Below are 13,237 nucleotides of genomic sequence, written 5' to 3' on the forward strand. Positions count from 1 at the left end.
AAAAGAGATCACTGATAGGAGACAAAGGATGACAGTACTGTTTGGGGAAAGCCATATATTAATGTATGACTCTCAAATTCCCCCTCAACTGTACTTCCATAAGGGAAAGTTTTATTCATGGAACAAAGAAACTAGAATACAGCTTGGTGGTAGAGTGAGTGACCATGATGGGCAAGGTACTGGGTTCCACCTTCAACAGCACACACACAGAAGACAGAATTACCTGAATATAACAGTATTCCCAGATGTGTCTGGATTAGCTAATGGTTCTGAATCACATAATTATTAAAATTAATTCAAAATTTTAGTTTTGTATTTTTCCATGAAGCACAGAATTCAAATGTGATAATTCTAAAATTTGTTCCATACCCCACTTTGGCAAGAATTTTCAGCAGCTAGAGACATGGCTCAGCAACTAAGGTGTACTGCTCTTGCTGTGTTCTGAGCACCAACTTCAGACAATTCACACTGCCTCTAACTCCAGCTCTAGGGGTATCCAAAACCTCTGACCTGCAGGTACACGTATACGTACGTGTACACACACACACACACACACACACACACACACACACACGTACGTATGTACGTACATACACACACACAAGATAAAAGAACAAAATATTCTTTTAAAAAATGTTTCTTTAAAAAAATCTTAATTATCTAGGATTTGTTTAAGAAGTACATGTCCCTAACCTTGGATACTGTAACTCTGTAAACCTGGGACCAATAATTTTCGATAAGAACAAGTTCCTGACCAAAGCTAATGGCTCTGATCTAATACACCCCTGGCTTAGAAAAATAAAATTTTGAAAACTGTGTTATTCCATTCCTACTGGTTTTTAGACATTCTGAAGACACCGGTGCAGCTGAGTAATAATCTCTGTGCCTCAAAAGACGCTCCACCAAACATCACTTGAAATCCTTTCCATCAGCAATTCATTCTAGCTGCTGTTCTGGTACACACCTATAATTCCACCCCCCACCCCACCACCTACACACACACAAATTTCAAGTGCCTTTTCAACTTCTCTAACTTGGGAGGGAGTAAAGGAATGTGTATAGTCTCATGTAATCTAAGGTTTAAAGGTGGGGGAAAAAAGGAAATAAACAGAGCAGGTCCAGCAATTAATAATTGGAACTGAGGAGGCAGAAGAAGGAACAGTGAATAGAAAAGGGAAGAGACAAGACAGCACCAGCTAAAAGCAGAATGAACAGGTTAAAGAGTGCAGTCAAGGGGCTGGATAGATGGCTCAGAGGTTAAGAGCACTGACTGTTCTTCCAGAGGTCCTGAATTAAATTCCCAGCAACCACATGGTGGTTCACAACCATCAAGAATGAGATCTGGTGCCCTCTTCTGGACTGCAGAGATACGTGCTGTATACATAATAAATAAATAAATCTAAAAAAAAAAAAAATTTAAAAAAAAAAAAAAGGGCAGTCCAAATCAACACCAGCAGGCCGAGGCCGGGAGACCCCACCCCAGGCCAGCCTACGTTTTTTGGGAAAGCCTATCAGACCAAAAAAAAAAAAAAAAAAAAGCAAAGGCGAAAAGGCGGCAGCAGGGCAAAGCTGGTCTGGGGAACTGAGGGTTACATATTCATCAGGGAAGTGTAAACATGAAGGAGAACTGAGAAGGTTCAGTCGGCATGCAGGCCCTTGGGAGACACTGGGCCTGCCTCTTTGCAGTCTCCTGCATCCTGAGACAATCTGTAGCTACAGAGGAAACCTACACTCTAAAAGAGTAATGCAAATGGGAAGCACATGAATTCAGATGAAGTGGCCAAACGTCATCTAGGAATGGGGGACTGGATGAGGATTGCATCTCCCAAACTTTCCAGATTGCAAGACTCATGACGTTTTGACCTTTTTCAGTATGTGTCCAAGTGGTGTCTGTGTTAGGTCATCTAACCAAGGTCTTAGGCTTCTTCACAAGCATTCTACACCTGAACTACGTTCTCAGCCACAACTGAGGCTTATCAAACTCTAGCCAACAAAGATGTCTAGTATTTCCCAATTTCACTTTAAGCTTCAGGTATTAATTGGATGTGTCCACCTGAAAGCACTTAGCCAATGCTAGGTATGTAACAGGTATCTATTCTCTGCCCCCAAGGAACTATGGAATGAACTGTAAAACCTGTACTTCATTATTGCCCATAATCGCTTAAGTATTTTAGTGGAGGTGGGGGTAATACGTGCCCAAGCTGAGGCTAGACTAGGATGCTGGGTTTCTTCCTGTTTTTCTCTGCCCCATTGCCTTGAGATAGAGTCTCACACTAACCCTGAAGCTATCCTGGCTATTGTACCTGGCCAGGGAGCTTGTAGGCATGCCTAGCTTTTAATACAGGTGCTGGGGAATCAAACTCAGATCCTCATGTTCATACTGCAAGGGTTCTTACCCACTGCGCTGTTTCCCCAGGCCCTGCTTAACTACTTGAGGTAAGAATCCGGGGCTCAGCCATCTGAAGTTTACTAAATGCCATGATGATACTGATCATCCTACATACAAGTCTAGACTACTGGCCAAGTACAGAAACCCCTTTTGGTAGTTTCTGCTTCCCTGACACTTCCAGGTCTTTGCCAACTCTCTCTCCTTAGTCCCATGCCTTCCTGTCCTTTACCCAGTGAATCAAGATTCACAAAAAAAGCACACACAAAAACTCTTCAAAAAGAACATAAAACTTTATTAAGATCTTATACTGTCATCAGATACAGCAAAGGAAAGGGTTTGTAAAAGACAGGGAGAATCCTCTTCCCGTGTGCTCCTGCCACCTCAGACTGGATGGCAGCAAAAGCTCTGTAGAAATAAATCCAGTAATCGACACAACATTCCCTTTCTATACAGAGAGCTGAGTTCACCATTAACAGCTTTGTAGAGCACAACCGGGAAGCCAGGCTCATCTTAGGAGTAACTGCTACCCAGCCAGGAAAGCAGGGCTTTGTGACTTCACATCCTGTCCATCAGAGTGGGAATTCAGGAAGGCCTCCTGCCTCCCAGTCACTGTCCTCCTGTCCAGACTTCTCAGACAGTCCATGACCACACCCGGTGACACTGCTCAGACAGTGGCAGCAGACAACATTCTCTGAACTCTGAAAATCATGATGGCTAGCTCATCTAGCTTTTGTTGATTCTGGGGATTTCTTATGGAGAAGCCCTGACTCAACGCTGTGGAGCGCTATCACACAGCTGCAGGGTGGTTTTCCTCAGGGAAGGCTGGCGCAGAGCACAGCTCGTTTCCAGGCTCCCATCTCCCCCTGTGGTTCTTTTACTTACTGTAGTGTTGCAGGAGCAGAGGGGCACCAGGAAATCTGCTCAAATTGCCACTGCAGACAGCTCTCTGCACTGTTTGTGGAGAGAAGAGGAACGGTGTCCATTCCCAGCACAGGACCTTGCTGCCAATGTGACACACTTTCCCCTGAGGACCAGGACAGGCTGCTCTCACACTCCTAATGTGCCTCAGGTACACAGTGGAGAAAATGCCCATGATTTAGAGTTTTGTATTTTATACCCCTCACCAAAGCCAGGTTCTGTTTCAGGCGGGGTCTCACCATGAAACTAACGGCACGGATCTCACTCTGGAGAATAAGCTGGCCTCAAACTCAGAGATCCCAAGTCTGCCTCCCAAGTACTGTCATTAAAGGTGTGCACCAGCACACCCAGCTTAGACTCTGTTCTAAGGCTTACCATGTTAACTGCTGTAAGGCTGGAAAACTTACTTCTAGAACAGACTGTACAGTTTGTATTCTGTTGGTGAGCTAACCAACAACTGAGGTTTGTGGAATTCGGGTTTTGAGTACTAGCATTTATCAACGATCTCATCAGGCTCTTTAAAAAAATAATACATTTTATCATAAATATTTAGATCAGATACTGGCATCAAAAGAGTATCTAAGTCTGTCTTCATGGTGAAAATATTTCAGCAAACTTCTAAAAGATTTTATATCTTCCCAAGAGTACACCATTTATAAATCAGTTTTAAATGGAAAAAAGTATCTATCTTAGATGGATAAATCACCATGTCAGCAAATCATAAATAAGTTCAAGATACTGAAAATAAGTTAACACACAAAACTTTTGCTTTCAAAAACATCAACAACAAAAAACTAACTTACTTGGCATACTTTCAAACCAGGCATAAGCAGGGTGTGTAATGTGCATCTGTCCACCCTCTGCTGCATCTTTTCTTCGATCCCTACACCTAGGGAAAAGACAGCAGCACTGGCAGACACCCAACTGTGAGCGTCTGGCTGTTACATGCACATAAGCTTGTGACAGACAAATGGTGCTCAGGATGTGCCATGAGCCACTCCTCAGCCACCGTACAAGTTAAGTACATCCGTGGTCAAGTGGATTTGGCTCCCAGCTGAGCTTCAGTGGTGTGCACAGAGAACCTGCCATAGGTTCTATGAGGAAATGTGTCCTAACTCCCAAAAGTTGTCTAAAGCACTGGAAGACAGGACATGCAGGGGATGGATGATGCCATACATGTAACTGTTTTGGAGAGAGGTCAGATTGTTAAAAGCACTGTTTCCCAACCTACTGGCTATTAAAGATAAATTATCTGTCATTCCTTCACATGTAAATTCATTTCAACTATAGTTTCTAATGCTGAGTAAGAAACAGAGTAGCCATTCAGAGAAGCAAGATATAATTGGCCTGTGGAATTTAAAAGGTGTTCTATTAACTAACTAGTTTGACTCTGATTACAATGAGAAATGCAAAACAATGAAGGAGAAAAATAGTCCCCCTCTGTCATTATCAAATACAAACCTGCAGGTTCACAATGTAACTTAAAAGAAAGCTGGAGAGCATGCACCTGCTCTAACACACCAGGATGGAGTAAAGGTACATTTGCTTTGTATTTACATCTGTAAACATACAAGTATAAAATTCACCAGATCTACCCTGTAGTATAGCACTGCTTAATTCCCAAATGTACAGTTATTAAAAAACCTAAAGGAAATAAAATGTTCCAGGCTACTTAAATGAATATTATGGATACTGAGTTCTTGAGCTACTCAAGCTAAGTGCTATTTTACATTATATGGACAAGGGAATAAGCATGTCACTGTCTGACGTTTCCTTTACTCCCCACGGCTGGTGTTTTGTTAAAGGGATCAATGATATAAGATGACTGACCTCACAGAAGCAGTCAGCTGTGCTCTTGGCCTCTTGGTAGGACGTCAACACTTAAAACATTCTCAAAATCATGAAATGCACTTAGTTCTACAGTGTAATCAAGGGAGTCTATTTAACAGGCCTTTTGTTCTGGACTGGCATTTGAGATGGAATTACTCTATAGGGGAAATGCTCCATAGGCTTTAATTTGACCCTCCACGTGGCATCCATGTCTAGTGTTCTTACTGACCTCTAGGGAATAAAAAACTCAAAGGCATGAGGACACACAGAACCACTATTTGGGTGGTAAGAAGGGTAAAGGTGAGGTTGAAACGTTTAGCTTCTTCTATAATCAAGTCCTAACGATACCATAATACAGTCTCATATCAGCTCATGATCAGTTCTTCTCATTAGGAATTAGATAGTGTACAGTGATTAGATACTGAAAAAATAAAGAAAAACAATTGAAAATACATGAAAAAATAGAAACAGAACAAGACCTTGGATCAAAAAACCAAACTTACAAAAAGATCTTTTGAAAATAATCACTATTTTAAGCTCATTAATACACAGAAATCACTTGGTTTTAACTAAGTCATGTTAACTCACTAATAAAATAGTAAACAAACCAACGCTTAAACCATTTTATAATTCCTTGTCATTTCTTGTGTTAGTACCATTCTTTCAACAATGTACAAAAATAACTCTACAGGACTATTCACCTAACCTGTCTCCATGTCTGGCAAAGTCCTGGCCTTGGAGGAGACTGGCCATCAATCTTCACTGTAGATGTCTCCAGCAAAGGGGAGGTGCATGTGACTGCCAGTGACATTGGGCAGTCGAGACAAATCTGGCAGGCTCTGGATCCGGGCTCTGAGTTCTTTGCGAACCAGGGAAACTCTGGCTAGTTTGCGCTTATATTCCTGCAACAACAAATCACTCTTGTTAGACTTCCTGTTGAAAGGGCAGTCTAGTTTTCAACTGATTCTCTGCAGAGAATGTATTATTCAGTTAATGCCAAATAAAAGATCACTCCACTGTTTCAGTCAAAAGAGCTCCAGAGGTAGTGGAGGGGTTGAATAAAGGTGTATTATATCCAGGCATGAAAATATCAGAATGAAACACAGTGCTTTATATTAAAAAATACATATTTCCTTAAACTGAAATTTCAAAGTGTTTTCTGTGACTGCTGGCAATAAACCACTGCAGCATTATCAGTAACTGGGACTTTGTCTCCAATACAAACCAGCTGCTTCATAACACATTATAGTTCTGTTGGTGATGGTAGGTTTGAGATGGGTTCCTGTAACCAAAGCTGGCCTTGATCCAGTATGTGGTTTGTGTCTGCGAGTCTGCTGCCTCCACCTCCTGAGTGCTGGGGTGACAGTCAAGCACCGCCACACTCAGTTTCTGTGGGGCTGGAGACAGAACTCGGCGGGGTTTGGCACATACTAGGCCAGCACTCTACCAGGGAGCACACTCCCAGCCCCTACAGTCTTTTCTTACTATCTCCACTTATTACTACTTTAAGATTAAGGTCATGACTATATCCCCACTGTTACTAATAAATGACAATTATTATACACACTTTGAAATTCTGATAGCCGCATTTGAATGGAACTTACATTTGTAATGGTATGCATTTTCTTTCATGTATTTCAAAACATTTAACTTCAATTCGGTTACACAGATCACCAAACTGGGCACCAAAAGCACAAAAACAGGTTTTAAATGGCTGGCAACCAGTAACCCAAGGAATGAGACTAAAAGTCAATCAAGATCATCTCTGGTTTAGCAGAAAAAGAAAACTATAGAAAAAGCTTTTTCTTACTCTAGAAGAATGCTAGAGATCCTCGGTTAAATCCCCCAAGAGCGCAGGTGGAAATCCCCACGTTTTTTTTAGGCAACAGAGATGAGGCCTGAGGTGGGAGCAAAACCCTTCTTCAGTGTACCTCACTCAGTGCTGGCTGCACACCTCTATCTCCTTAGGCATTTCTAAGGAGGACCCACTTGACTGTTTTAAAAGAGAACTATTGGCCCAAATACTCATCGGTATCTGAGAATATCTGGAAAAGTGTCCAGATCCTATGGATTTTGTAAAAGCCTCCCAAATGATGCTAGCAGCCAGAATTGTGAGCCACTTCTCTATATTTTTGATGCCTAAAACAGTATCAATGATGGAGCAGTCTTCGTACTTCTAAGCCTCTTCTACAGAAGTAGAATTACCTGGCAGGGCGGAGGAGGATCTAAGAGAACTCAGCACATTAGCTGCAAAACACCAGATAGCCACGAACATGAGAATTATCAACAGCCTCACCTTTCCAACCAAATATGATGTCAAGCTGCACTAACAGACTTTTCAAGGACCCTACAGTCTCAAAGGTTGACTCCTTTCTTGCCAGGGACACAGTCTTAGAATACTCAAGGTGTACCTCACCATGGTAGCTGAGTGGTAAACACAATACATTTAGAAGCAGGAGAATAGATTTCTAACTACGCACTTCTAAACATCAATTTTGGAGGTAGCTGAGGGTGTACTTGAGTGTACTTGCTTGCTTTGCATGTACAAAGCCCTGGGTTCACTCATTAGTAATAGGAAAAACACTGTATTTGAAAGAGGGGAGATGTATAATGTACTACTAGAACATCTTGCTGTTTCTGATATAATTTCACTATGTAGCCTAGGCTCCAACCCCCAGAGTGACCTTAACCAAAGGAAAACTTGACTCCTTTTCTCTGCAAATTTTACTCTTTTCCATTTTATCTAATTTTTTTTATCAGGTAGCCAGTTTTAAATACTGAAGTACAGCTAGGTATAGTGGCACCTTTAATCCCTGTGCCCAGGAGGCAGTAGCAGGTGATCTCTGTGAATTCAAGACCAACCTAGCGCACACAGTGAGTTCTAGGCCTGCCAGAGTGACAAAGTAAGAACACTGTTTCAAATAACAAATAAAATTTTAAAAGTATAGCATAACACTATAGACTAGAGCCTATGCTTCAAATAGGATCTGTGTGTGAAAACAAAGGTAAGAATTAGAGGGCAATAATGGTGACATTCTTGTATTTGACATTCTGTGGGTTTTGTAACCCTGTGCATTTAAATTGTTAATGAAAACTGAAAATAACCTCAACCTAACTAGTATAACCAGTTTTTTGTTTTTTTTTTTTTTAATGTGCCATTAAATTACTCTACGGCCTTAGTCTCACACTATTCTGATCTCCACACATGCAACATGGCACAAAAATAGGTGTATACACAGAAGACATTTAGCTTTGAAAAGATACGGGCTTTTTCAGAACCCTAGGCAACTTCCTCACATTTTCCTAATTTTAAATCTCTATCTATCAAACTTTGTGTCATCCTTTATGTCTTTCTCAAAAACAGCACATACCACTATTCACTTCATATAGCTAAACTAACTCACTTAAAAAAAAAAAACAAAAAAAAAAACAAAAACAAAAAAAACTCCACTGAAAGAAATAAACCCTAAGTAATCATGTGTGTTACCCTGAGTTACAACCCCCATAGTAAGAGGACCAGGACTGACACCTCAGATGGCCTATAGCTTGGGAACTAATCCTAACCTTGGTCTTTTGTCTCCAGCAGTTTGCTTATTCACAAAGACCCACATTTCGCATCCCTGCTTACTGATCTCTGGTTCACTTGCCAGTCTCATCCCCACAACCCTCAAGTGCACGGTCTTCTCAGTTCCTGTTCAATACACGTTCACTTGCACTGGTTCAACCCATACCCTCCATCCTTAAAAATCCTACCCATAAACCAGGTGTGCTGCACACCTTTAATCCCAGCAAAGAGTCCGAGGCAGCAGGATCTCTGCATTTGAGACCAGCCTGGTCTATTTGGAGTTCTGGGATAGGCAGAGCTACAGGGACCCTGTCTCAAACAAACCAAGTGCTGAGGGGCTGCAAGATGGCTGACTCAGCCGTTAAAGGCTAGGCCCAAAGGGGGGCGGGTAACTCACCCATATATTATAGAGCTATTTCACTATCTAGAAAATTCCTTTGACCATCTTTCCACCTATGCACTAAGATAGGTCTGGCATCTTCAACAGCAGGAGCCTTCATCTTGCCATGCTTTATCACTGAGTTAAGGTTCAGATTTAGAAGTTTCTAGCATGCCAAAGGCCTGGGCTCAAGCCTAGCACCAAAGGTGGTAACAGGGAAAATACCCATCCCTTTAGTGATGTGATCAACCTTGTAACAAGTGAGTTGGGACTTCAAACTAGACCTCTGTAGTCTACGCTTACTATATCTTGAATATCACAGACAACTTTATAAACTCCATCTTGACCAAATACCACCACCAACACTGTTTACTCTACCCTCAGCTGACTTCCTATGTTTTGTGCTCACTTTTCAAAGCTCATTCTTTCTAACTCTAAATATTGCAGGACTGTTTCCAAGCTTCATTATCTGTACAGGGAGGACAGATCTCCTAAGGTAACTTTTCTCATGTTAACAGCAGAGCACCTAGTCATGAAGCCAGGAGATAAACTACTGCCTCCTTAGACTTCTACCTGGATGACCTCCAACAATGGCTACCTCTGATTATCCAAGTCTCCATGCCTTCTTTAGAAAGGACATCTAGTTTTACAGATCCATGATGCTTAAATAACCTTGAACCTTCAAATCATGATTTGCTATGTTATTATCATTCTGCTGTAGCATCCGAATTAGCTCGAAATAAGCAACTAGATTCACAGTAGTTCTCAACCTACCTAATACTGGACTCTTTGCTGTGGTGACCCCCAAGCATAAAATTATTTTCACTGCTACTTCATAGTTGTAATTTTGCTATTGTTGTGAATCGTAATGTAAATATCTGTTTTTCTGTGAAAGGGTCATTTATTCCCTGGGTTGAGAACCACTGAGCTAGAAAAATAAACTGCACAGGCTGGGTGTGGTCATGCAAACTATAATCCCAGCACTTGGAAGGCACAGGCAAAGTAGCCTAAAGTTCAAAACTAACCTAGTCTATATAGTGAGTACCAGGCCAGCCTGGGCTACAGAGACCCTGTCTTAAGAGGGAAAAAAATTGTTATTTTAGGCCTCATATACTTCTAAAACTCGTATTGATTTAAAGGGGTTTTTTGTTGTTTTGTTTTTCAAGACAGGGTAGGGTTTCTCCGTGTAGCCTAGGCTGCTCTGGAACTCGCTCTGTAGACCAGGCTATCCTCAAACTCACAGAAGTCCACCTGTCTCTGTCTCCCGACTACTAGGATTAAAGGCATGTGCTACCACTGCCTGGCTGATTTAAATGTTTTTAAACCTGTACCTTTACTCTTTTCTTAAAGATGCTCCTCTCCTGCCCTCCCTCTCCATAGACAATTGTGACAAAAACAAACAAAAAACCCACAAGGGAACTGAGTGTGGTGCATGCCTGGACTTTCAGTACTTGGTAGGAATGAGGAAGGATTGTAAATTGAAGCCAGCCTGAACTGTGATATCTGGTCTCAAAACCTAACTAAATAAAATACATATTTTTCTTTTCTTTTTTTTTTTCAACCAGTTTTCTTTTAATTGTTTTCCCCCCCTAGAGCTAAGGACCAAACTTGCCGCTCTATCACTGAGCTAAATCTCCAACCCCATATTTTTCTTAAAAACACAAATGAAAAACTTGCCAAAACAAAGGTGGGGAATTTCCACTGCATCCCCACACGCCAAGGCTCGGCAATGAGAAGGACCTGCTAATTAACATGTTATTAATGCCCAACCACTTCCTGGGTATAGAATACTATACCAAACCAGGAACCCCAAGGCTGATTCCTGTGAGCTGCTTTTGTGACTTCAGCAGATTTCAGGACGCTATGAAAACAGGCTTAGATAAGTCACTCCCTCTCTTTGCAACAGCTATCCCCAGGGCTCTCTAAGTCTAACATGACTAGGCAATATTCAACATCAACATCTGTACTCTTTCAGAACAGTGACATCCTAGCACCACCGTCATCAAAGACTTTCTCTCCACAAAAATTCTTAAGATGGAGAAAATGGAATATTATTTCCATAGAATTCCACAAGTTGCATCTACATAAATATCCAAGTAGTTCATCTTTGTAAATTTCTGTGAATGTATCATTAAGCTGGTATCTGATCACTTAAATTCTGCTATGAACTCAAGATATTTCATCTAGCACACTAGAACCCAAACCAAAAATATCAGTCATTATTCTAAACACTCCATTTAATCTCTAATGTAGAGACTACATGTTATACATGATGAAGCTAAGGCACAACCATTAAGAACTTTCACTCAAAGTTGACAGAAAAACAAAAAACAGAGGCTCAAACCTATATAGACTGGTTCAGTCCCTGTGCTTGCCCAATATGCCAACATGTTTCTTGAGTCCTGGGATTAATTTGATGGGTATTCTGAATGTTAGCCAACTGAAAATCACCTACAGGGTCACTGAAAAAGGGTTGGCAGTCATGACTCCCAACTCAAGACCCAAGGAGACAATGGTGACTTGGACTGACAGCTTGTCATTAAACACCTCTGGCTTTTCCAGTAGTAGTCACCATTTTCTCCAATGTAGACATTAAACACCCCTGGCTTTTCCAGTAGTACAGAGTCACCATTTTCTCCGATGTAGACATTAAGTAACAGGAAAAGAGTAAATGAGGTGGCCAGGGGCTAGTTCACCCAGAAATGATGCCCAGCACTCTAGGAAACTCAATCTGCTGGGAAGATTCAGGTAGAGGAACAAGGTGCTGCCAAGTCAGGAGCTGATAGACAGCATACAACACTGAGGACTTCTTCAGTAATCAGGCAACCTCAAAAGCAAGATGCAACTTAAAGAACCTGCTTCTACCCATACTGATGGCTGAATGAAGCTGACACAATCAGCTTGAAGTTTTACTTTTGTGTCTCTCTTTAATCTCTTCCTTAGTACACTTTCTGGTTGCTATTTTATCACATTACCTTGGGGTTTTAAAATGTCATATAATGACACCTAAATGGGATGTCTCCTAGAACTTTGTTTCACAGCTTTTAACAAAGATGCCATAAAGAGAAGTCTGAGCTCGTGTTTGGAATAAAAATTTTGTATAGTGGTCTACACTACATCCCTGTTGTATCCTCTACAGGCTGATACCCTGAGATAAATAAGCTGTCCTTAGAGTGTTATACAGATTTCACCGAACCCAAATTTCCCCCAGTCCTTGTCACTTAATCCTATCACTTCATCACCTCTAAAAGGATACCACTACTTTCATTGCTTTCAAATGTCTGACATAAAACCCCAGGTTAGTAGGTCTTGACACTTTTTACCATAGCTTGCCTGCAAATATTAGGCATCATTACTGACTGAATTCCCTTTCCACTTTCTTGCCTGCACAACTCTGGTAAGTTTATTTTAGTTCTTTGTTGCACTGCAGGTGTTTTGTGATGTGAGCATGAGCATGATTTGCCTAGGTTTAGACTGCATTTTGTTTCCTTAATCTTGCCTTCTAGTTTCCCCAGATCAGGAGTTTGGTTTCTACCACTCATTCTGGAAATTGCTAGTCATTGTGGCTTCACATTTCTTCTGTTTCTCTCTTCTGGTATTCCAGGCACAAAACAAGACTGTCTCAATTCTTGGATGTATTATTTATGGGTTTCACTTCTGTGTCTTCCTGTTCATTTCCTACTATGTTTGTTTAGGAAATTGTCACTGGCCTCTCATAAGCTCACCAATTACCCATGGCTATCCTCTACTGAGTTAGGTGCCTGTCAAAAGCACTAGGTGAATTTTTGTTTTTTGTTTTTCTTTAGGACATTTTTTACCTCTTACATTGCCTGCCCAATATGGCATGGTGTCTGCTTTACCCATTAGACCCTAGTGTATCAATCATTTGTTAAATTCCTGGCCTGTGGTCATTTAAACAACAGTCACAGGTTAAGTTTGGTTCTAATGCTTGCTTTGTCTCTCTGGGCTGCCTTTCAGTGATCAGTGTGTTTTGTTGTTTTTTAAATTGATGTTGAAACAATGTATTGGGCAACACTGAAGCAGATATGCTTGGGTGTGAAGTACTATGTTAATCCCATGAGAATTAGGCTGTTTAAGGTAGAAGGAGATGTTAAGTGTCAGACCAAAAACACCAACAATAGTACTGCTCCTGGTT

General features: G+C 41.2%; 1 protein-coding gene across 1 annotated transcript in view; it reads right to left on the bottom strand.

Annotated features, from left to right (window-relative positions):
• Positions 1 to 2,658: 2,658 nt before the first annotated feature.
• Positions 2,659 to 13,237, bottom strand: part of Rprd1a (regulation of nuclear pre-mRNA domain containing 1A) — a 55,624-nt gene continuing 45,045 nt past the window's right edge. Inside the window, exon 7 of the mRNA XM_036204573.1 lies at positions 2,659 to 6,039. Coding sequence (XP_036060466.1) covers positions 5,890 to 6,039 — 150 coding nt within the window. The 3' untranslated portion in view covers positions 2,659 to 5,889. The remainder of the gene's footprint in view (positions 6,040 to 13,237) is intronic.

The sequence above is a fragment of the Onychomys torridus genome, chromosome 13, assembly GCF_903995425.1.
Source record: "Onychomys torridus chromosome 13, mOncTor1.1, whole genome shotgun sequence".
NCBI lineage: Eukaryota > Metazoa > Chordata > Mammalia > Rodentia > Cricetidae > Onychomys > Onychomys torridus.